The sequence below is a fragment of the Anguilla rostrata genome, chromosome 13 (assembly GCF_018555375.3).
Source record: "Anguilla rostrata isolate EN2019 chromosome 13, ASM1855537v3, whole genome shotgun sequence".
In the NCBI taxonomy this organism is placed as follows: Eukaryota; Metazoa; Chordata; class Actinopteri; order Anguilliformes; family Anguillidae; genus Anguilla; species Anguilla rostrata.
In genome coordinates, this window is record NC_057945.1 from 6,896,454 (window position 1) to 6,920,778 (window position 24,325).

The following is a 24,325-nucleotide window of genomic DNA, read 5'->3' on the forward strand; positions in this document are numbered from 1 at the left end:
GTTAATATTTAACTTAATTTACGGACTATATGGTGTGGAGTAACATAACGGGGTTCCCCGTCACTGAAGTTGTGATTCGGCCACTTTTCGCGCCAAAGCGATTCGCGTTGCATTGTGGGATATCGTTTGAGAGTTGGAGGACTATAACATTGGGTGTTCTTTCTTCTGTAACTGTAAACCGCAACTTATAATTTTTTACTTATATTTTCAACTGAGGACACAAATGCGAGAAAACGACGCTGACTCCGGGACGGCAGACAATAGTTCTGTCCGGAAAAGCCTGGAAGCCATATGTCAAGAGTTAAACATGGACGAGGAAACGGCAACTGAAGCCTTGCAGAATTTCACTGCGATCTTGGATACGTACACTCTGGAGGTGGGTCTTGCTGTTTGTTAGCTTGCCCCTAGCTGGTTTGGCTAACTTTAAATATGGTTCATGTTAGTGCCCCCTTAGACAGTATGGCAAATGTTAGCGATGTTTTATGTAAGTGTTCCCCTAACCGGTTTAGCTAGTGGAGCTGTAGACAGTAGTTTGGGTTACTTTGGATTTAGCATTCTGCCTGCCCTTTTTCTTTCTGTTAACTTGATACTAACTAGCGTAATGGGTTTGTAGTATCTGCTGGCTAAATGGCTAGATACCTAAATGAAAGTTACGCAAGTTGCAACTTCATTCCGCTCATGTTGCGGTGACAGTTTTGCATTTGGACATTTGTCCCACAGCTAAGTAGTACGACAAAGTTTGGCTGGCAGGCTACCGCGCTCAGCCTTTGCGAAGAGCTCACTCTCCGCCTTGGTTTAACGTTATTTAGTTTTTGCCAATTTCGCCGTCTATTTGTCGAGACATAAGTTGGGTCCCATGGATTTGTTAGTCAGGCGTGGTATTTTGGCTCAGGAAAGTGTATGCTTAATGCTGACTAGCAAGCTAGCTAACATTAGCCAAACATTGGCATAAATTAGCTGTCCAGTTGGTACCTTAGCAAGGTTAACGTCTGTAATTTTGTTTTATATGTGTTACACAAAGTAGCACATCTTTTCCCCAAGATTTCCCATGCGTTGTGTTGGTCATTCTTTTGTCTTGACTCTACGGTGGCTTTGTTTATTCTTCACGCCTACCTAACGCTGCGGTCGAGTAGCATGTGTATGACTGCAGTATGTTTACATGTGATGGCTTATTATGCTTCCGCTTTGTGCTACCAAACCACTAGGCGGCTGGAACTTTAAAAAGAAGCGGAAGCGCACACATTGTTTGCAAATTTGTCGTGGGGAATAACCTTTAAAGTACTTTGGATTTGGTCCTAGAGCTAGTCAGGTTAGCTCGCGAAATACAGCTTGTGTTTTTGGCTAGATTAACAGGAAACAGGAAATTGCTGTGGTCAAATGCTCAAGTTGAGTATTTTAAATAAAATGTATTTTTGCAAATGCCCTGTGTGTTTTTTCGCTCGGAAAAAAAGGTTTCCAGAGTGTTCAAGTATGGTATGGAACTAAGTTATATAATTATACTGGTGTTACATCCTAATAACTGGTCAAAACATTATAACCATACATCACTACAATATCATAATTAGTATGCAACACTACATTCTCTGTATACCGGCTCAAAACGCCTACACTGTCCTACCTAATCGTTGTTATGACTAAACACACCCCCGTATAACAATATCTGTACAACACAACTCTGTCAAACTTGTATAAGACATTATACCTGCATACCTCAATATCTTAACACTTCGACAACACTATGGTGTCATACCTGTACAAAACCTTATTATACCTGTACAACACTAAAATGTTGTATCTGCATAAAACATTATACATGGGCAGTACTACATTATAGTAGTACTTGCATAGCATTACAGTGTCAATCTAAAATGACATTACTACTAAAGTAACCATCTAGTACATAAGAATGCGTATTACGTAATGAGGAGAATAAGCTTTGAGCTATATAAAGTTTGTGAACATTGTTACATTTCAACAGAGATGTTGTAGAAATAGTTCAGGCATGGACAAATTTGGTGACTGTTTGGCTTTTTTTTGACCTTACTATAATATTGTCTATATATACTTAGTGTTCAAAGAGTTCAACTTTAGCATTCATAAGAAAAATGGACATGATCTATGAGTAATATTGTCAGTATTTAGCATTGTGTGAGCGTATGACACTGTTTACGCTTTGTTTTAAAATGCGTCTTGGGCGATCGGATCACAAGTGGACAGCGCCAAATACAAGTTTATATACAAAATACAAAAAAGACCTTGTCCTGCCAATCTCAACAGTTGGAATAGCGCGTACATGTATATTAGTTCTTGAAACATTTTGTTTTCTTAGCTAGCCCGTACGGAACAAATCTGGCACTTGTCTGGCGACAGACTGACATAACTGTGCACAGGGCCCTTTGACCTTCTAGCGGAAGTGACGTAGGCAATAACGAAATCTGAACACAAGTGGCCAGCTGGACACCTTGGAGACGCACGATAGACACACGGGTGTGAATGTCGATGTGTCTCGGCCGTCCACTTGTGTTCGGATCACCGAGACGCATTTTAAAACCGAGTGTAAACAGGGTCAGAGTTGCACAGCAGTTTTTTGCGTTGGGGATGCTTGCTCAGTCTCTGCGGCGGCTCTCTCTCTCTCTCGCAGGGCGATGTGGTGCACTGGCTGGCCTGCGCTCTGTATGCCGCCTGCAGGAAGGGCTGGACCCCCACGGTGGGGAAGGGGGTCGTGGAGGGAAACTGTGTGTCCCTCACCCGAATCCTCCGGTCTTCCAAACTCAGGTAAGGAGCGGCTTCCTCCACCGTATTAATTGCGCGTTACAGAATTTTACTGTTTTTTTCTCTCCCCGTCCCACCTGATTTCTAACTGTTTTTTTCTCTCCTGTTTTATGTTTTTTTTTGTTTTGCTTTTTAAAGCTTAATTCAGTTCTTCAGTAAGATGAAGAAATGGTCGGACATGTCTAATTTGTCCCAGGATTTCCGAGAGCGGATTGGCCACTTGGAGAGGAACTTTGAGGTCTCCACGGTGATTTTCCGGAAGTTTGAACCCATATTCAGGGACATGTTCCTGGACCCCCAGGGAGAACCTCCACGTCTGCCCAGGAGTCGCAAGCACAGGTCCTCCTCAACCCTCATGTCCACTCTGATACGTTTCACAAAGCCCCCACAACCCTGTCCACTCCGTTACGCTTCACAACACCTCCTCAACCCTGTCCACTGTGATACATTTCCCAAAACCTCCTCAACCCTGTCCACTCTGATACATTTCACTAAACCTCCTCAACCCTGTCCACTCTGATACATTTCACAAAACCTCCTCAACCCTGTCCACTCTGATACATTTCACAAAACCTCCTCAACCCTGTCCACTCTGATACATTTCACAAAACCTCCTCAACCCTGTCCACTCTGATACATTTCACAAAACCTCCTCAACCCTGTCCACTCCGTTACTTTTCCCAAAACCTCCTCAGCCCTGTCCACTCCGAAACGTTTCACAAAACCTCCTCAACCCTGTCCTTCTGATACGTTTCACAAAACCTCCTCAGCCCTGTCCACTCCGTCAAGTTTCACAAAACCTCTTCAACCCTGTCCACTCCGTTATGTTTTCTTGCGATTGTTTGTACTCCCATTGGATTGGGATTAGGATTGATTTGGATTTTAGTCTGATCCTCTTGATTTCTTTTGCAGACGCCTGCCCTGTCATATCAGCGATGTATTCAAATTCTGCTGGACCCTGTTTGTCTACACAAAAGGTAAACATTTCATTTCAAACTATGAGTGTCGAAAACCACCAAAAAAAAAAAGAAGTGCATTACCGAACCTGCTTTTGAGCTTTATCAGTTGAAGTGACGGGTGAGCCTAAGGGTCTCGTGATCTTCCACGCAACTTTGGTTGCTACAACATGTTGCCTCTGATGTCATTTCAAGCAATAACACTGTTACACAAGGCAATTCGCAAGCAATTTTAATTTTAGTCACTCACCAATCAGAATAACGTGTGTACCGTAGTCTCATTTGATATTGCGCTGATACATTCTAATGGTGTTAATTTTAGAATGCTTGCTAGGGAATTTACGCTTTATGCTATAAGGGTACTTTGTTCGCTAGGTTTTTTTTGTCCTTAATGTCACCTGCAATGTTTTCAGCAAGGAAAAGCTTCATGTGCGTTTGTATAATTCAGTGAGGACTCTTTTTCGGTGCTCCATATTAGTGCCACATTATCTAAATTAACGTCGCCGATTAAAATTTGGATGCATGAGCGCGCGTGCGACCTGTATCTCTGCTCTGATTGGTTATTGCGTGAAGTCGAGCAGCTCGAAGCGGAGTCGCTGGTAAATTACAGCGGTGCTACACGAAGCAATCCAAGAGCAATTTAGTTGCAAGTGACAACAGTTGCGTGGAAATTGCTTTGTGTAACTAGGCCTTAAGGTCTTGAATTTTAACAGTCGGATCTCTGTGTATGTGTTCTTTTACTTGCGCGTTGTAGGAAATTTCCACATGATCGGAGATGACCTGGTGAACTCGTACCACCTCCTCTTGTGCTGCCTGGATCTGGTCTTTGCCAATGCGCTGCTCTGTGCCAACCGGAAAGACCTCATTAATCCGCTCTTTAAAGGTGGACATTTCTCTTTTCGCTGTTCATTTGCACACACTGTTATTCTATGGTGTGGTTGTGGCGTCACCTTGAACCACCATGCTCTTAAAAACGTAGTGTCGGACATCTGTATGCGTGACACCATTATCATGAGTTCTAAGCCAAATTTATGTGTCTTCAGAAGGTACTGAGTCATAATTGAAAGAAGGGATGTTGCTTGTTTGCTGTTTGCTTGGTAAACATTTGAAATATTTTATAAATGGTTAAAGATTAGTTTGAAATATTATTGTTATCACTTCAATTTATTAACTCTGCCTGTAACACTTTAATTATATTTCACAAAGCAGACATAATTTACACAGCAATCATTTGCAGTTCTGTTTAATCTGCTTTAACTTGCTATGTTCCTTATAATAGTGTTATAGCATTTAGAACAAATTGTAATTTGCTGAAATATATTTAAGGTTCATTGAGCAAATGTTGTCAATTTAAATTACAAGAATGCAGGGAGGGCTGCTTTGTGATGCTTTTCTGCTTTTGCATTTTGCTTTAGTAATAAATAGTAACTAGTGAGGAGTATCTTATTAACGCCCTGGAATTTAAGAATGCCAGTGGTGTGTAATTGTTGAGATTTCAGTTCTCATGCGCGTTGCTTCTTTAATGTAGTAGTTTAATGCTCGTTAGGGCAGTTCTGTTCTTGTTTGTATAACAGTTGAGTCTGCACGTCTTGCACTTGCTGTCACTCTTGAGATGATACTGTGCCCATTAAGGGAATCGCTTTGACCCCTGACCCTGCACTCTAATTGGTTCTGCTAAATGCCAGTGAAGTAATGGCCGAGTGTGCCCGTTCACGTAGCGATCCAAACGGTACCTGTGTAAACCTGTGTTTAAGGGGGCTTCTCATTGGCTGTTTGAATGCGTGTGCCTAGGGCTGCCCGAGGACTGCCTGAGCCCCGATTACAGTCCCCCGGACGAGCCCCCCTGCGTGATTGACAGGCTGTGCGAGCTTCACGACGGGCTGGTGGTGGAGGCGAAAGGCATTAAGGAGCACTACTTCAAGCCCTACATCACCAAGCTGTTCGACAGACAGGTAATGCCCCCAGCAGCTATGTCAAAGCGCGTTTTTGCCCAAATCCATCTTTTGTAGAACTATATGTGTGCGTATCCGTGTGTGTGTGTGTGTCTGCGTGCGTGTGTGTATGCACTTGTATACACGCGTGTATTCGTGTTTGTCCTCGAGTTGTGTTTGCACTTGTAGGTGCGTGTACGTGTAGGTGCATGTTTGCGCGCATGCTTGTGTCTTTGCACATGTGTGTGCCTGTGTATGCACTTGTATGCATGTGTGTGCATGTTTGGGTGCATGCGTGTGTGTGCGTGTGCGTGTGTGTCTGAACGTGTGCGTGTGTATGCATGGTTGGGTGCATGTGCGTGTGTTTGCATGTGTGTGCATGTTTGGGTGCATGCGTGGGTGCATGCGTGTGTGCCTACTTTGTAATGAAACATTTTAATCCATGCTGATATGTCAACATTTCTAAATAATATAATTTTATCAAAAAAAAACTAGTAGAAAATGTCTAGGTGCTGCCCTCTTAACGTTTGAAAAATGTTTTCTGCATTCCACTTTAGCCCTGCCTCAATAGTGATATCAGAATATGTCTTTGGAGATACTACTACGTCATGTAGATGTCAAATCAAGATATCCAGTCGGAAAATTGTTTCCGCCCACAAATTTGTCAGTTTACTTTTGAATATGTCAGAACACTGCCGGCACCTGATTGGCTGGATTCCTGTTTCGGCCGAACGGGAGAAACATGGTGACCTTTTCATAAACGTTCTCATATACCACCTAAACAGCCCACTAAATTATGTTTTTGAAAACATTTGAGGTGAGAAATAGGCCTGGTAATTGCTGAATCTTGGTTCATATTTGATCTGCAGTGCCTAGTTTGACAGTTTGATCCGAGTTTCATGAGCCAGGCACCACTGCCCTGTACAGATAATTTGCATATAGAATACTTTATGCAAATGAGATGGACACATTCACTCCACCCACCCCAGGATGCATTTTTCAGAATTGTGTAGTAGGTGGAGCCAAGCTGAAACAGTGAGCGCAATTACTCTTTTAATTCCGTAAGGGGAACACAATATTTTGAGAACAAAGTTTTGTTCTGCGGGGAGGTCTAGCGTTGCCAAATGACCACCCCCAGCTGCTGCAGAGCTATCATTTATTAGGAACGAATAAATGTCAACACAATTAATTAGAACAGCTCCATGATTATATCGTCCTTCACGGAGGCTAACCAGCGTGAGCAAATATTGGAAAATTAATGACTAGATACGGCAAATGCGACTCCCTTGTTTTTTTTTTGTTTTTTTATTTCATTATTTTTGCTCATTGGCTAGCCGGCTAATTAACAACGCCGCTTTCATGTCAGAGAGATGCCCAGTCTCAGGAAATGAGCCGCAGCAATTTAATCCTCAGCAGTAATAATCCCCGGCAGCAGCTTTGCTTAAAAAAGCGATTCATTGCCCCAAGTATTATGCTCGTATTGTGAAAAGAAAAGAAAAAAAAAAAAATTAGACGGTTAACGTCACAAGCAATTTGAATTAAGCAGGCTTATTTCTCGCGTCTGTTTCGTCTGACACAAGATGTCTCCCGTTCCGTTTAAGATTTTGAAGGGGAACGAAAGAACGCTGACGGAACTCCTGGATGCTCCGAACTTCATAGATAACAAGTAAGACGGCGGCAGCGCAGGAACACGTCCTGTCTGCAGTGAATTTCGTTTTTTCCCTTCTCACACACTCTGCTGTAATCTTCTGTCGTGTTCTCCAGTCTGTTTATCTCACAGTTCATTCTTTCCCAAATATGAAACTCGTGTTCAGTGATTTTGTCCCCCTTTTGTTTCTTCTGTTCAGATGAACAACTGCGGTACTTTTTAAATTGAGATTTCTGGCCGTACCTACATCGAACAATTCAGTGTAAAGCCCCCACAGAGACAGTAGCATATGGTGCTTATAAGATAATCATTACAAAACTTGCCACAGTTGTACTGCAATGTTTTCAGCCAACTGCTTGTCAGATTTAGAGTTTCACTGATGTTGTATAATTCCTTTCACCATACCAATGCATAGATTATGCTTGTAACGGCCTATGGAGATTGCAAAGCTGTTCACAAGAAGAAAGTTTTATGTCCTTGTTTTTTTTTTTCTTAATGAATTGAGAAATAGATAAATTAAGATAAGATAAGCAAGTTTTGCAGACTTTTCTTACTTGTTTGTTACCGGCCCCCACCACGTCTCCACTAAAGTCGTATTTACTGCAGTTCATATTTACTGGCACAGAACTGCCAGCTACTATGAATTTTAACTGCAGTCTAGGAGCCATTTGAGCTCAGTAATAATAATAATAATAATTGGGCGGCAGTGTAGTACAATGGGTAAGGTGCTGGTCTTGTAACCTAAAGCTCACAGGTTCGATTCTCGGGTAGGACACTGCCGTACCCTTGAGCAAGGTGCTTAAGCTGCATTGCTTCAGTATATATCCAGCCATTATAAATGGAGTGCTATGTAAAAGTTGTGTAAGTTGCTCTGGGTAAGAGCATCTGCTAAATGTCTGTAATGTAATGTAATAATAATAATAATAATGAAGATAATGATAATGAGGCAGTACTGGGGCAGCATTGCTGATGAAGCCCGTAATAAATCCCGCTGTTTGTGTGTGACCCCCCCCCCCCCCCGCCCTCGTGCGCTTCACCCCTCACCAGCAAAGCGGTGAACCGGGAGTACGAGGAGTTCGTGCTGACGGCCGGGGACTTCGACGAGCGGGTGTTCCTGGGCGCCGACGCCGACGAGGAGATCGGCACGCCCCGGAAGATGGCCGCGGAGCCCCCCGAGGGGCAGCTGTCCGCCCGCATGCAGGTGGAGTGCAACCTGCAGCAGCACTTCCACAAGGTACGGCAGCAGCGACGACCGCCATAGAGTTACATGGCACTTCAGTGATCTAAAACAGCTTCACTGTAACGGGGGAAATCACCTCCAATACCGCCAATGTGTGGCGTCTTCCACAAGGAATTGTGGTTTGTTTGGTCAGAAGTAAGAAGGTTGGCCAGTAGGGGGCAGAAGACTCAGTTTTCCCTGGAGCTCTCCCATCCGAGTGCTAACCAGCTGCACTCTCTACCTGGCTAGCTAACAGCTATGCAGCCGTGCAGCACGCAATGGCACAAGCAAAAAGCTAGCTTGTTACCCTTCCGGTTTCGTTGACTGACATAGCCAGTTCTAAAAGCTGTGTCTGAACTGGCTAGCCACCTAGCTGTGCAGCGTTTCCATTAAACAGCTACATTGCTTGCTAGCTTCTGGGATTTCAATTGCAGTGAGACGGTTAACTAGCTAGCGACACATGAGGTGTTATGTCAAATGTAGCACATTGGCTACCTTTCCAGTGACGTAACCCTTTAAATGTAACCTGATAGCCATGCGTGACAGGCTAGCTAATAAAGTTGCCTGTGTACTGCTAACGGTTTCCTTTCCCCATCCACAGATGTTAGTTAGCCAATGGCATGCCAGTGTGGCATGGTCTTTTACAGCAGAATCTCACCGGAAGACCCAGTACACTGGCATGCCATTGGCTGTTAAAATTAAAAACACATTATAAAAGACATTGAAAACACGCAGACTTCTGTTACAAACACCGTTCCTTTATTGAGTGCAATGTGGAAACATCAAGTCTTTGATACAGAGAAGGGGGACAGCAGTATGGAAAGGTTTTCATTGATCTGGTCAGTCAGTCAGCCCTTGCTGGGTTCTCTCATTACACATCCAAGCTCTCTGCCTCTGGTTGAGACTCTTCGGCTCTGAAGATTAATCGGGACCCCCCCCACCCCCCCTCTCCGGGCCCCCCACTCGTGTATTCCTGTGCAGACGCGGTCCCTGGCCCCCTCCACCCCGCTGACCGGGCGACGTTACCTGAAGGAGAAGGAGGTGATCGTGACGCCCGTCTCCTTGGCGACGCAGAGCGTCAGCCGTCTGCAGGGCATGGTGTCCGGGCTGCGCAACGCCCCCAGCGAGCAACTCGCGCACGTCTTCAGGTGACCAGCGCCGACAAACACCGCAGCGCCATTCCAGTACAGCGTCTTTCTTCCAGAGTTTAGAATCACACGCGTCTTTCAGTGCGCTGTGTAGCTTTAAGGCTCAAGCATTTCTAAATTTCAAGTCCTGTTGGATTGTTTTCCATTGTGTTAAAGAACAAGCCTAGTCTTGAAAATCCCCAGAGTTTCTGCCTCTGCTACGTGACCTGGCAGGCTATTCCACACATTGACTACTCTCTGTGTGAAAAAAATCTTCTTAACGTCTGTATGGAATTTACCTTTTGCTAATTTCTATTGATGTCCCCTCGTTCTACTAACAGAACTCAACCTGAAGAATCTCTTGTAGTTCACTTTGGTGATCCCCTTTATGTATTTAAAAGCCTCAATTAAATAACCACTGAGTCTCCTTTTACTAAGCTTGAATAGGTTGAGCATCTTAAGTCTTTCCTAATACCAGGAATCAATTTCCGTGTTAGTAAGTCTGTAACTTGTAAATGTCTGTTGGAACCTTATAATTCCAAGCTCTCAATTTCTGGACATCATGTGGTCGCGAATAGATCTGTGTACGGGTAGCTCTGGGTGCGTAGTGACTCTGGGTGTTTTGTTTTGTGAAGGTCGTGTTCGCGAGACCCCACGGAGGCCATCCTGAACAGAGTGAAATCGCTGGGGGAGACTTTCCGACAGCATTACACCCGGAGCACGGAAGAGCAGCCGGGATCGCACATGGGTGAGGGAGCTAGACAACGCAAAAGACCCTAAAACACTCCCCGAGACACTGAGGCTGGAGTACGAGCTGCCAGAGACTGTTCTGATGTTATTTTTCCTGTTGTTATAGATCTCCTGTGGTTTATTAGGGGAATGAAAGAATATCTGTATGCTCAAAGGGTTATTTGAATTTCTTTTCTTTCTCCTGCACCCCCCAGATTTTGCTGATAACAGACTGAAGCTTGCTGAAGTCCTGTACTATAAGATCTTGGAGAATGTGATGACCCAGGAAATGAAGAGGTTGCATGGGAAAGACATGACTGTGAGTTACAGACCGTAACCTGTGTAACACAGCTTCACGTGACAAACTCAGCTGTGTGACATAAACACAGCTCTGTGTGACATAAACACAGCTTCGGGTGACATAAACACAGCTCCGTGTGAAATAAACACAGCTCTGTGTGACAAACACAGCTCCGCGTGACATAAACAGATTTATGACATGAACACAGCTTCGGGTGACATAAACACAGCTCTGTATGAAATAAACACAGCTCTGTGTGACAAACACAGCTCCGCGTGACATAAACAGCCTCATGACATGAACACAGCTCCGCATGACATAAACACAGCTCTGTGTGACATAAACACAACTTTATGACATAAACACAGCTCCGCATGACAGACACAGCGCCGCGTGACGACATACAGCTTTATGACATAAACACAGCTTCGCGTGACATAAACACGACTTTATGACATAAACACAGCTCTGTGTGACATAAACACTGCTCTGCATGACATTTTAAAAAATTGTGTTTGTTTGCATTGTTTAAATTTTTTTGTACAGTTTTTAAAATGTTTTTCTGTGGTTTATTTGTTTTAAATGTTGTATTTGTGCATGGTTTATTTGTTTTAAATGTTGTATTTGTCTCTCTTGACTCAGGTGCTGCTTGAGCAGGACATTTTCCATCGCTCCCTGATGGCCTGCTGCCTGGAGGTCGTGCTCTTTGCCTACAACTCCCAGCGTTCCTTTCCCTGGATCATCGAGGTCTTCGGCTTACGGCCCTTCTACTTCTACAAGGTGCGTTTAATTATATATGTAACGAATTATAAAACGGGTTGTTTCGATCCTGGATGCTGATTGGCTGAGACCGCGTTCTTCAGTGATTGGAAACCCAATTCAGTGACTGTTATTCAAACAGCCTAATTATAAGCAGTATCACAAAAACTATTGCACAGACCATTACTTACAATAACATTACAAAATAAATTCTGTTGTGTCATCAATTGTTTATATATGTTGTAGCTGTTTTATAAAAGCGGTACGGTGCCTAGGAACACTGCTGTAGCCATGGCTGCATTCACGATAGAGCGCTGCTTCCTGTGCCGTATTGCTTCAATCAGTTCTTGTGTTATCTCCCTGCTCTACAAGTTCCATTATGAAAGCCGGTACTAAAGAACTGGATGCACGTATTTACTTGAAAGCTACTCTTTGGGATAAATGGACGTAAAACATTATGTATGTTTGGAAGAAAGTTTTGTTAAAGGATAATTTAAAAGCCTTGTACAGGGTGCGCAGATGTAGTGCAGGAGTGGCCAGTTGAGAGCGGTGGATAAGATGTAAAGCCCCTCCCTCCCGCTCTGTCGCCGATGCGCAGGTGATCGAGGTGTTCATCCGCTCGGAGGAGGGCCTGTCCCGGGACATGGTCAAGCACCTGAACGGCATCGAGGAGCAGGTGCTGGAGAGCCGAGCCTGGAGCAGCGACTCCGCCCTCTGGGAGGCGCTGGAGGCTGCCCAAAAGAAGGTCCCCACCGTAGAGGAGGTGAGAGTCCCAGACCCCCGTCCCAAATCCAGGTGGTCACACACCGCCAGATTGCAGAACCTTTTCTGTCCGTACTGACTGGGAATGGTACCGGACAGCGTTTCACAAACCTGGTCCTGGAGAGACGCAGGGTCTGCTGGGGTCCCCAGCCCTGGTCCTGGAGAGCTGCAGGGTCTGCTGGAGTCTCCAGCCCTGGTCCTGGAGAGCTGCAGGGTCTGCTGGGGTCCCCAGCCCTGGCCCTGGAGAGCTGCAGGGTCTGCTGGAGTCTCCAGCCCTGGCCCTGGAGAGCTGCAGGGTCTGCTGGAGTCTCCAGCCCTGGTCCTGGAGAGCTGCAGGTTTTTAGCGGAATGGTTTCATAGTCTGGGACTGGTAACACTGTGCCAGCCAGCATCAGTGTGTTTAATCCCTGCCCTCCCTGTCTGTCTCACAGGTGAATTTCTCCAGCAGCTTTGAGACAGGAAACAGCAACAGCGGCCCCGCCCACCTCCCCCTGGCGACCCTCTCTCCCATAGTGCACCCTCGGCTAAGAGAGGTGCGGACCGGCCTCGGCGGGAGTGCGCGAAAAGGTAAGGCTGCTGGAGCGCGGTCCAGACCGGAGGAACAGGATACTAGGGCCCAGTCCAGACTGTAGGAACAGGATACTAGGGCCCAGTCCAGACTGTAGGAACAGGATACTAGGGCCCAGTCCAGACTGTAGGAACAGGATACTAGGGCCCAGTCCAGACTGTAGGAACAGGATACTAGGGCCCAGTCCAGACTGGAGGAACAGGATACTAGGGCCCAGTCCAGACTGTAGGAACAGCATACTAGGCCCAGTCCAGACTGGAGGAACAGCATACTAGGCCCAGTCCAGACTGTAGGAACAGCATACTAGGCCCAGTCCAGACTGTAGGAACAGCATACTAGGCCCAGTCCAGACTGGAGGAACAGCATACTAGGCCCAGTCCAGACTGTAGGAACAGCATACTAGGCCCAGTCCAGACTGTAGGAACAGCATACTAGGCCCAGTCCAGACTGTAGGAACAGCATACTGGGCCCAGTCCAGATTGTAGGAATGGGATACTAGCGCCCAGTCCAGACTGGAGGAACAGCATACTGGGCCCAGTCCAGACTGTAGGAACAGGATACTGGGCCCAGTCCAGACAGTAGGAACAGCATACTAGCCCAGTCCAAATGTTAGAACAAGCTACTAGTTCCTCAGTCCAGTGTGGTATACAGCAGATAGACCAATAGTCACAAAGCTCAACAAGCTTAGTCAGGACACCATGTGTGGTATACCAGAGACCAAGGTGGGAACTGCCAATGAGCAGGGAGCCCTTAAACTGACAGGACCGAGGTCTCGGTTGGTGCAGGACTGTTCAAGCCTGGGTTGCCACACGAGTCCTGGGTTTTAGGTCCTGGGTTCCAGGTCCTGTCCGAGCGGCGTATGGCCGGTGCATTGTGGGAAATGTGCTGCGGTGCGCTGCGTTTCACGCCCCCTGTCCCATCTCTGTTCCAGACGTGCCCCCCTCTCCCATCTCCCTGCACGACCGCTACAGCTCCCCCACCGCCGGCTGCGCCAAGAGGCGTCTGTTCGGGGACGAGCCGCAGTCCCCGCCCCAGAGGATCTCCTTCGCCCAATCTGGAGCCCTGCGGATCGTCCCGACCTCGCCCTCCGCCGGCGAGGCCACGCCCCACTCCCCCGCACGCACGCTTTTCGCCGTGGCGACCACCACCTTGACCCTGCCAGGTGAGTCTGATTCACCCTACCGCTCCACCTGCATTAAAAACAGCCTCCGGGTTTTCATCCTTCCACTGTGGTTAAATACTTCATTCTGATTGGTCAAGATGGTGTTGTTTATTTTCCTATAACCTGGGCTGGGAAACATTGTTATACATTGTGAGGTAGTTTCAATGAGTGTGTCCTTATCATCTAATTAATATGCATGGACATTCAACGTTGTAATTTCAATGAACATTCTGTTTACAACTGAAAATATCAAAGGAAAAGTGACAAGTTAGAATAACACCAGTGCTATCAAGTCAAAGTAATTCCATTTTTAATTAAAATTTAATTTGAATGTTGAGTAATTTCTCTTGCTGGTGGCCAGGGTACTAAGCCACATGAGCTGTGTGTAATGTTGCTGAGCAGTGTTAATAGGCAAGGTTGCTAATGTTGTTGAGCAGTGTTAATAAGTAGTGTTAATAAGCAGTGTTGATAATGTTATTGAGCAGTGTTATTACGCGGTGTTAATAAGCAGTATTAATAAGCAGTCTTAAAGAGTAGTGTTGGTAATGTTATTGAGCAGTGTTATTACGTAGTGTTAATAAGCTGTAAGAGCAGAGTTAGTAGTGTTGTTGAGCAGTGTTAAAGAGCAGTGTTGGTAATGTTACTGAGCAGTGTTAAAGAGCAGAGTTAGTAGTGTTGTTGAGCAGTGTTAAAGAGCAGTGTTGGTAATTTTACTGAACAGTGTTATTACATGGTGTTAATAAGCAGTGTTAAAGAGCAGAGTTAGTAGTGTTATTGAGCAGTGTTATTACATGGTGTTAATAAGCAGTGTTAAAGAGCAGAGTTAGTAGTGTTGTTGAGCAGTGTTATTACGTGGTGTTAATAGGCAGTGTTAAAGAGCAGAGTTAGTAGTGTTGTTGAGCAGTGTTATTACGCGGTGTTAATAGGCAGTGTTAAAGAGCAGAGTTAGTAGTGTTGTTGAGCAGTGTTATTACGCGGTGTTAATAGGCAGTGTTAAAGAGCAGAGTTAGTAGCGTTGTTGAGCAATGTTACTACGCGGTGTTAATAGGCAGTGTTAAAGAGCAGAGTTAGTAGTGTTGTTGAGCAGTGTTACTACGCGGTGTTAATAAGCAGTAAGAGTAGAGTTAGTAGTGTTGTTGAGCAGTGTTATTACGCGGTGTTAATAGGCAGTGTTAAAGAGCAGGGTTAGTAGTGTTGTTGAGCAGTGTTATTACGTGGTGTTAATAGGCAGTGTTAAAGAGCAGAGTTAGTAGTGTTGTTGAGCAGTGTTACTACACGGTGTTAATAGGCAGTGTTAAATAAACAGTGTTAAAGAGAAGTGTATCCTGCCTGTCCGTGGCTCTCTCAGGCATGAAGGGCGACGGCGGCGGGTTCACCTTCATCCAGATGCCGGAGGGCAGCGGGAGCCCCCTCTCGGCGCAGGTGCTGCTGACGGCGTCTCCGGGCCGCACCGCCCCGGCGGAGGGCCCGGGCAGCAGCCGGCCCCGCCGCACCGGCTCCCTGGGGCTCTTCTTCCGGAAGGTGAGCGGAGCCGCTCTGTGTGTCCCCCCGCTCACCCCTCTCTGTCTGCCCCTCCCCGCAGCCGGACACGCCCAGGTCACGCTCTCTAATGGGGAAAGGGGAGGAGTTATACCATGTGACATCATTTGTGGGTGGGGCTCTGTGGGCTGAAGCATTATATGTGATGCATTGGAAATTCGATGGATGAATTATTCTTAAAGTGAGGACCAACGTAAGAAGTGAGGCCGCGACTCTTTTAATCAGAAGCTCTGAATATGTACACAGCATGAGTCTGTCCTCTCCTTCATACTGTATATATTTACCCCAGTAGGAGCTGGGCTCTGTGTGGCATTATCACCTTTTTCATAAACAAACTGAAACCTCTAAGATGTGGTCATTTTGAAACTGGAATGTTGCCCTTGTGAGTGAAGTGAAAGAACACAAGTTTCAAATACTGAATTAAAGCCATTAACTAAAACAGTCATGATCAGGGTCTCATTAGAAAACTTTAACGACGATGCATCTCATTTTCAGTGACACTCTATCTTGCTCTCTCTCTCCCTCTCCTGCTTTCTCTCTCTCCCTCTCCCTCTGTCTCTCTCTCTCTCTCTCCCTCTCTCCCCCCTTTGTCTCTCTCTCTCTCAGGTGTATCACCTGGCCAGCGTGCGCCTGAGGGACCTGTGTCTGAAGCTGGATATCTCGGCCGAGCTTCGCGGGAAGATCTGGACCTGCTTCGAGCACTCGCTGATCCACTGCACTGACATGATGAGGGACCGGCACCTGGACCAGCTGCTGCTCTGCGCCGTCTACATCGCGTCCAAGGTGAGCTCCACGGCCACGCCCACTTCAGATCCCCCCCATACCCACCTCACCTGACGCCTGACCTGTGTGTGCTCCACCCACCCCGCCCATGTGACAGTGGTCCCCGAATGTGCTTGTGCTCCACAGATCACAAAGGAGGAGCGCTCTTTCCAGGACATCATGAAGTGCTACCGCAGTCAGCCTCAGGCTAGCAGCCACGTGAGTGCTTAGCGCACACACACACACACACACACACACACACTCGTACTCTCACACACGCACACTCACACATACACGCATATACAAACAAACACACCCACACACATGCATACACACACACACACACACACATGCCCGTGCACGCACACACTCACTCACACGTACAGGCATGCACACACTCACACGCACACACACATATACACGTATATAGACACAATGTGCATATACACACAAATACTTACACACACACGTATACACACGCATATACACACATGCATACATACACGCATACACAAGCACACACGCACGCTATGTGTGTTTGTGTGCATAGAATGTATACGTCTGGCGGTTATTGATTAGAATTGTAATTAAGCAGGGGAACGAGCCTGAAAAGCCAGCACAAGCTCCAGTCCAGATTAGCTGGGAGTCAGAGGCGAGACGGACAGGTGTGTGATTACCATCACAGCCGCGTTATTAGCGAGCGCTTAAAACGAAGCGTTGTTTAAGGGGCGATAAGGTCTCCGCCGCGCACTGCGGCACGCCGTCTACTCACAGCCGGCAGCCAATCGGCTCGCGGCGCCGGCGCGGGCCGCGGCGGGAAGGTAATTAGCGATTGGCGGTGCGCTGAGCGCTGTGTGTTCTCGGCAGGTCTACCGCAGCGTGCTGCTCCGGAGCGGAACCGCAGAGCAGTGCGCGGATGAGAACAGCATGGATGTGGAAGGTACGGCCTGCTCTTCCTCTCCTCCCTCTCAGTGATGAGAATAACCACTCTGTTTTTCACCTGCACACAATGCGCTATGGAGTTACGCCATAGAGTTACACAACATTTACGATATGGAGTTACACTATAGAGTTACACAACATTTACGCTATGGAGTCATGCTATAGAGTTACACAACATTTACACTATAGAGTCATGCTATAGAGTTACACAACATTTACACTATAGAGTCATGCTATAGAGTTACACAACAGATATGCTATGGAGTTACACAACAATTATGCTATAGAGTTACGCTATAGAGTTACACAACAGTTACGCTATGGATTCGCGCTATAGAGTTACACAACAGTTACGCCTTGGAGTCACGCTATGGAGTTACACTATGGAGTTACACAACAGTTATGCTATAGAGTTACACAACAGTTATGCTATAGAGTTACGCTATAGAGTTACACAGCAGTTACGCTATGGAGTCACGCTATAGAGTTACACAACAGTTATGCTATAGAGTTACATAATAGTTGCACAAGAGTTACATAATAGAGTTAGACAATACAGTTAGAAAAAACAATGAAAGCCATAAACATTCAATACAATGGTGGGTAGTTCTACTGAAATAATAATGTAAGTTTTACAGCAAGTTTTTAAAAAATGCATTAAAAAATAATAGGATGTGATTGAAAAAGATGATCGAGTCAGAAGCCCTGATAAAATACTGTGGATTATTCCTTAAAAATTGGATCCATAAATTCATTGTGGCCTCCTCTTGTCAGGAAGATAGAAGGTGGAATGCTGGGAGATGATGTCCACAACTGCAGGTCGGGGTGTGTTGTTACATTAGCTCAGGACTTCACTTCCCTTCAGCACCCCTCCCCAAATATCTCAGTCAGGAGGCTTTTTATTGAGGATCTGAGGGCATCTAGTGTAATTTAAGGAATCTAATCATTCCTCAGTGAGTGTCTGGTCAAAATGCTCCATAATACCTTAAGAAGTGTGAATTTTACAGCAGGTTATGGGCAGCTTTTAAGCCCCCCGGGCAGATTGGGGTGGTTCCTGTCCCAGAAGCCCTCTGTCTGTCCCCCCAACACTCCGCCCTTCTGTCCCCACAGGCTGTGCATCGCGGCCGGACCGAGGCGACCTGATCCAGTTCTACAACTCCGTGTACGTGCTGAGGATGAAGGGCTTCGCGCAGAAATACGCCATCCTCAGCGCCGATCAACGGGTACGGACCGCGCCTTCCGAGCGCGGCGTGTTGAGTTGTGGTTGAGGTCGTTGGTTTGTGGTTGAGGTTGTTGGTTTGTGGTTGAGGTTGTTGGGTTGCGCTTGAGGTCGTTTGGTTGTGGTTGAGGTCGTTGGGTTGCGGTTGAGGTTTTTGGCTTGCGGTTGAGTCTTGTTGATTTGCGGTTGAGTCTTGCTGTTGTGTTCTCAGATGGAGGCGCCCCCGCTCTCCCCCTTCCCCTCAGTGAGGGCTCAGCCGCTGTCTCCACGCCGCGTGTCCCAGAGGCACTCCATCTTCGTCTCCCCCCACAAGAACGGCTCCTGCGTCACCCCCAACTCCGCCTACACCTACAAGTTTAACGGCAGCCCCTCCAAGGTAACCCGAGTCCTCTCTGTCTGGTTGCAGGACTACCCTCACTTGCACTCATGCTCTACACTCATTCTGCTCACACTCACTACCACTCTACCCTCATCTCACTCACACTCACACTCTACACTCATTCTGCTCACACTCACTACCACTCTACCCTCATCTCACTCACACTCATGCTCTACACTCTGCTCACACTCACTACCACTCTACCCTCATCTCACTCACACTCATGCTCTACACTCATTCTGCTCACACTCACTACCACTCTACCCTCATCTCACTCACACTCATGCTCTACACTCATTCTGCTCACACTCACTACCACTCTACCCTCATCTCACTCACACTCATGCTCTACACTCATTCTGCTCACACTCACTACCACTCTACCCTCATCTCACTCATGCTCATGCTCTACACTCACTACCACTCTACCCTCATCTCACTCAGGCTCACGCTCTACACTCATTCTGCTCACACTCACTACCACTCTACCCTCATCTCACTCAGGCTCACGCTCTACACTCATTCTGCTCACACTCACTACCACTCTACCCTCATCTCACTCAGGCTCACGCTCTACACTCATTCTGCTCACACTCACTACCACTCTACCCTCATTTCACTCGCACTCATGCGCTACACTCATTCTGCTCACACTCACTACCACTCTACCCACATCTCACTCACACTCATGCTCTACACTCATTCTGCTCACACTCACTACCACTCTACCCTCATTTCACTCGCACTCATGCTCTACACTCATTCTGCTCACTCACTACCACTCTACCCACCTCACACTCACTACCACTCTACCCTCATCTCACTCACACTCATGCTCTACACTCATTCTGCTCACACTCACTACCACTCTACCCTCATCTCACTCACACTCACGCTCTACACTCATTCTGCTCACACTCACTACCACTCTACCCTCATCTCACTCACACTCTGCACTCACTCTACACTCATTTACTCTTACTCTTCACTCTCTCACTCAGACTACACTCTAGTGGTCGTGCTAGTCCATGGAATGCTGTGTCCTACATTATGCCAAGTGGCTATAATAACACAAATGCATGTGATTTATAATTTCATTGTAGCACTTGTACCAAGTAGGATGGATCTATTGGATCAGCTGGATGAAATAAGATACAGATAATGTTTTTGCATTTTTGCCACACAGGCTAATTATATATCTTTTAAATAGGAGCCATTTCTGTTTTAATTTGCTCATGTCGAGCAAGCTGGTATGACATCTCGTTTTTGATTTTGCGCACTTGTGGTTCACGTCTGAGTCATCACTTTTTGTGATCTTGGGATAAAAAAGACCTCTGAAAATGTGTTTATAGAATGCAGTGTAGTGAGGGGCGACATAGCTCAGGAGGTAAGACCAATTGTCTGGCAGTCGGAGGGTTGCCGGTTCAAACGCCGCCCTGGGCATGTCGAAGTGTCCTTGAGCAAGACACCTAACCCCTAACTGCTCTGGCGAATGAGAGGCATCAATTGTAAAGCGCTTTGGATAAAGGCGCTATATAAATGCAGTCCATTTACCATTTACCAGTGTATATTTTTTTTCTTGCATTTTGCACTTTTTCTGGGTGAAAACCACAGAGCCCTGCGTTAACCCAGCCACTGACACTCACTCACCCACTCATCCGCTCTATGTCTCTCTGCAGGAGCTGAGCGATATAAACAGGATGATCAGGCAGGGCGGGGTGAGCAGGAAGAGGGCCTTCACCATGGAGGGGGACTGCTCCGAGTCCCCCACCAAACGCCTGTGCCAGGAGAGCGAGGACGTGCTGCTCAAACGTCTGCAGGACGTGGTTAGCGAGAGAGCACACCACTGAGGAGCCCCCCCCCCCCCCAAAATCAGCCTGTACACCCCTCAGATCACTCCAAAATCAGCCTGTTCACCCCCTCACATCACTGTCAAATCTGCCAGAATTTCCCTCTCATATTACTCCAAAATCTGCCAGAATCTCCCCCTCAGATCACTCCAAAATCAGCCTGTTCACCCCCTCACATCACTGTCAAATCTGCCAGAATTTCCCTCTCATATTACTCCAAAATCTTCCAGAATCTCCCCCTCAGATCATCCGAGAATCAGCCAGAATCTCACCCTCAGATCACCCCAAAATCAGCCATAATTGCCCTCTCATATTACCCCAAAATCAGCCAGAATCTCACCCTCAGATCACTGCAAAATCAGCCAGAATATCCCCCTCAGATCACCCCAAAACCATCCAAATCCTCCCCCTCATATCACCCCAAAATCTGCCAAACTCCCACCCTTAGCCCTCTCTACGAAATATGCCAAAGTCTCCTTCCAGAACCTTGGATCCCCCAAAATGATTCAGTCGCTTACCCCAAAATCAGGATTGATTCCTACAGTACAGAGCCTACAATCATGTGGGCAGGATCTGGAGCAGGTGGACTTGTGGGGCTGCCTGTGGGGGTGTTGGGCTGCCTGTGGGGGTGTGAGGCTTTAATGGGGAACGGGCATCTCTGGGGCCTCTTGCTTAACCCTCATCCATTCGGAAGAGATCAATACAACCATATTTCTAAAGGTTTCAGTCCTACATGGAAAATCCAGAGCTAGCACATAGCTTTTATAAGGGTCCAGTTCTGTAGAACTACCGGTTAAATCTGGATTTTCCGTGTAACAATCAAACCTGTATATAAATGGGAGCTGCCCTTGGGGCAGGCCTTGTGGGTATTGGCTACCCTGCCCGAGGTATGGTAGTGTACAGTGGGATTGTGGCTTTATGCTGCTTGCGTCTGCAGCGCCCCGTCTGTGTAGTATCTACACTTTTCTTATTTCGTACGCGGCGGCACTGTCGAACGCCGCCGTTTCCCATCGGAGCCTTTTTTCCTTTCGCCGAATGATAATTGTTTTCGAAGTCGTTTATTCGACAGAAACTTAAGACGAAAACGTGATTGCGATGTGACTTTATTTTTTTTTTACTTTTAAAGAATCAGTGCTTCTGATGCAAAATTGTTATCTTCCCTTGAAGAGAGAGGTTTGCAAAACTGCTGTTGATTCCGGAAGGACAGATTTGGCCGAATGCATGATGAAGCAGAAGGTTTTTTGTCCGGAGCTGGTTTGTAGCGTAGCTCCGTGCTTTGTCGTATAGTGTAACAGGTAGGATTTTATCGCACGACTCAGAGGCAAGCCTGGCCTCCCCTGCAGAAGAGAGACCACGCCTGATCCTGTCCTGCTGGGCTCCTGCTCGAAAAAGCTTTCCTTGAAATCAAAAAAAATAATAAGAATTAATTTTAGAGATGTTCTTTGTGTTTCAGCCAGGGGTTTCTTCATTGTTGAGTTTTTTAAAATCTTTGGATGTTAGTTCGTCATCGTAAGCGTGCAGTGTACTCGGACAGTATTTGAGCATTGATTTATTTTTAACGTTCGCTCTCACGCAAACTTGCCAGGCCGCTGGAACAGTTAGACTGTCAGCGCCTTTGATTTGTACATATGAAAATAAAATGGCATTTTTGCAACACCGGCTTTTTGTCTTTCATCCAGTAGCCGAACTGGGGATGTGCACAGGTATGTGTCTAGTCTGAGAAGCTCCTGTCTAAAATGAATGGAAATGTGACTTTTTACTCATATGATTTTTTATATCTTTTGTCTTGTTTTTCTTTGTTTTCATATTCCCTTGAGCAATAGCAATTTTTTTCTAGACCTCCGTGTCTTGGTTTGTCTTGTCTCGTCTTGTCCTTACTTTCCTCTACACACTTGTAGAAAGAACTCCTTACTACTACTTTGATAGCAACAATTTTTCTGCTTTCATTATACAAAAATGGATGATACGTATGATAAAACCTTGCCTAATTGATTGATTTTAGAAATAAGTAATATATTTACGTTATATATACAATTATAATCCTTCCAGAGATTTGATTGAAAATGTTCCGGTATCTCCTCCCAGTTTCCTTGTGTCCAAACCTCTTCTGAAGCATTTCTGGGGAATTCCTGAAGCCCTTTATAAATGAGAAACGTTTGGTGGAATTTGTCCTGTTTAATTGCAGTTCCTTTTCACAAGTGAGAGGCTCTGTTAATCTAATGGGCCATCTCTGCCATATTTACATTATCCCTGCTGGTCTGTTTATCAGCCACGTGAGTTCTTTAGTGATAATTCAACAATAGAATTGTGCAAAAACATGAAAAAATATTAAAAACAGGAACTGAGTTCCTGTTAGAGCATCAAAAATCAATTAGTGCCATTTCCATGCAGAATGCTTATTATAGAAACTATTTAGACTGAGTTCATATGTTGTCGGGGCGCGCATTTTGGGTGCTTTAATTGTGAATATGCGTCTGATTTATTCTTGTAAATCCTCGCGCGTTGATCTTGACATTAACCTGAGATTATTGCTTTTCGTCTCAAAATAAGCCTTTTCTGGGAGCCGCAAGGCCTTTTAAATGTCAAATTCCATTATTTTCTGCGAATGTGACCTTTATTGGTTTGCCTTTGAAGATGGCTGTTTGGTTTCACCGTAAATAGCCATTGTTCAGCTCATCGCCATGATTACATTTGCTTTTAAAATGCCTTGTCCTGTCCCGTCGGTGTAATGAATGACAAACTCCACAAGGTGGCGCCAGACACACACTGCACTGGCTTCAATGCGAGGAGCAGTGACTTCAAGGTAGTTCTTTCACACGCCATTTGAGTTCAATATTTGTACATAATGGCTGTTCCAACAGACCCAGTGTGATTGATGGGTTTGGCAAATGGCTTGCAGGTACTTTATCCCTGTCCTGCAGGTGAAAGAGTCGAACCCTGTATTTCAGCGTAACTGCATGGAAGTCCTTGTATTGCATTCATTTAGCACACGCTCTTATCTAGCGATGTAGGACAACATAAACTAAAAGCTTACCTTTTTCGCTTGGCTTATCTGATTCTTTATTTTTTATCTTGGAACTTTTTATTTATTTTTTATTTATCCATTTTAGCATTTTTACCTCGTGTTTTATCTTAAATTTAGGTGTACACTAGTCACTAGTTTTTGTGTTTTACTTCTCTCTTCTTGTACATTGTCTCTCGGTCACATTTGCATTTGTATGGAATGCACTTTGAACTACATTATATTCCTTATATGAAAGGTGCTGTATAAAGTTTGATGTCTGAGGAAGATGCTTCATGTGCAGCTCAACAGAAGGACCTGCATGCACCCGATCGACCTGCAGGGGTCGCTGGTGTGCGATGAGATCCTGTCATCGTGTCACCCTGCCATTGGGATGCACCCTCCCATCTCAGAGGGTGCATCCCAGTGCTCGAAAAATGTATCCTGCTTTCCTCCACTACCACCTTGTCTCCTTCAAAAGCTATCCTTGTGGCCTTCCTCCCTCCAGTGACCTAATAATGGAGGAGGCGAGCTAAGCGGCTTCAAACTCCTCGCCTCCTCTGGGGAAGGATACATTGGTGTTTGCTCCCATGGAAGGCTTTTTACATTTCTGGGTGACATCATTGTGCACACGCCCACAGAGATTGAAGGACCGTCCCACAGAATCTGAGGGCTCATTCCAAGTCGCTTAATTTATCC

At 46.0% G+C, this 24,325-nt stretch overlaps 1 protein-coding gene across 1 annotated transcript; it reads left to right on the plus strand.

Moving 5' to 3' along the window:
* Positions 1 to 78: 78 nt before the first annotated feature.
* rbl1 (retinoblastoma-like 1 (p107)) lies at positions 79 to 22,274 on the plus strand. The gene is made up of 22 exons (XM_064306182.1): positions 79 to 376; positions 2,642 to 2,775; positions 2,911 to 3,111; positions 3,685 to 3,749; positions 4,483 to 4,611; positions 5,520 to 5,680; positions 7,261 to 7,325; positions 8,355 to 8,541; positions 9,508 to 9,674; positions 10,289 to 10,401; positions 10,598 to 10,701; positions 11,326 to 11,463; positions 12,041 to 12,205; positions 12,636 to 12,771; positions 13,704 to 13,934; positions 15,283 to 15,455; positions 16,080 to 16,256; positions 16,383 to 16,454; positions 17,103 to 17,175; positions 18,288 to 18,400; positions 18,608 to 18,772; positions 20,455 to 22,274. The coding sequence occupies exons 1-22, from the start codon at positions 224 to 226 to the stop codon at positions 20,623 to 20,625; spliced, it is 3,093 nt and encodes a 1,030-aa protein (XP_064162252.1). The 5' UTR covers positions 79 to 223; the 3' UTR covers positions 20,626 to 22,274.
* The last annotated feature ends 2,051 nt before the right edge of the window (positions 22,275 to 24,325 follow it).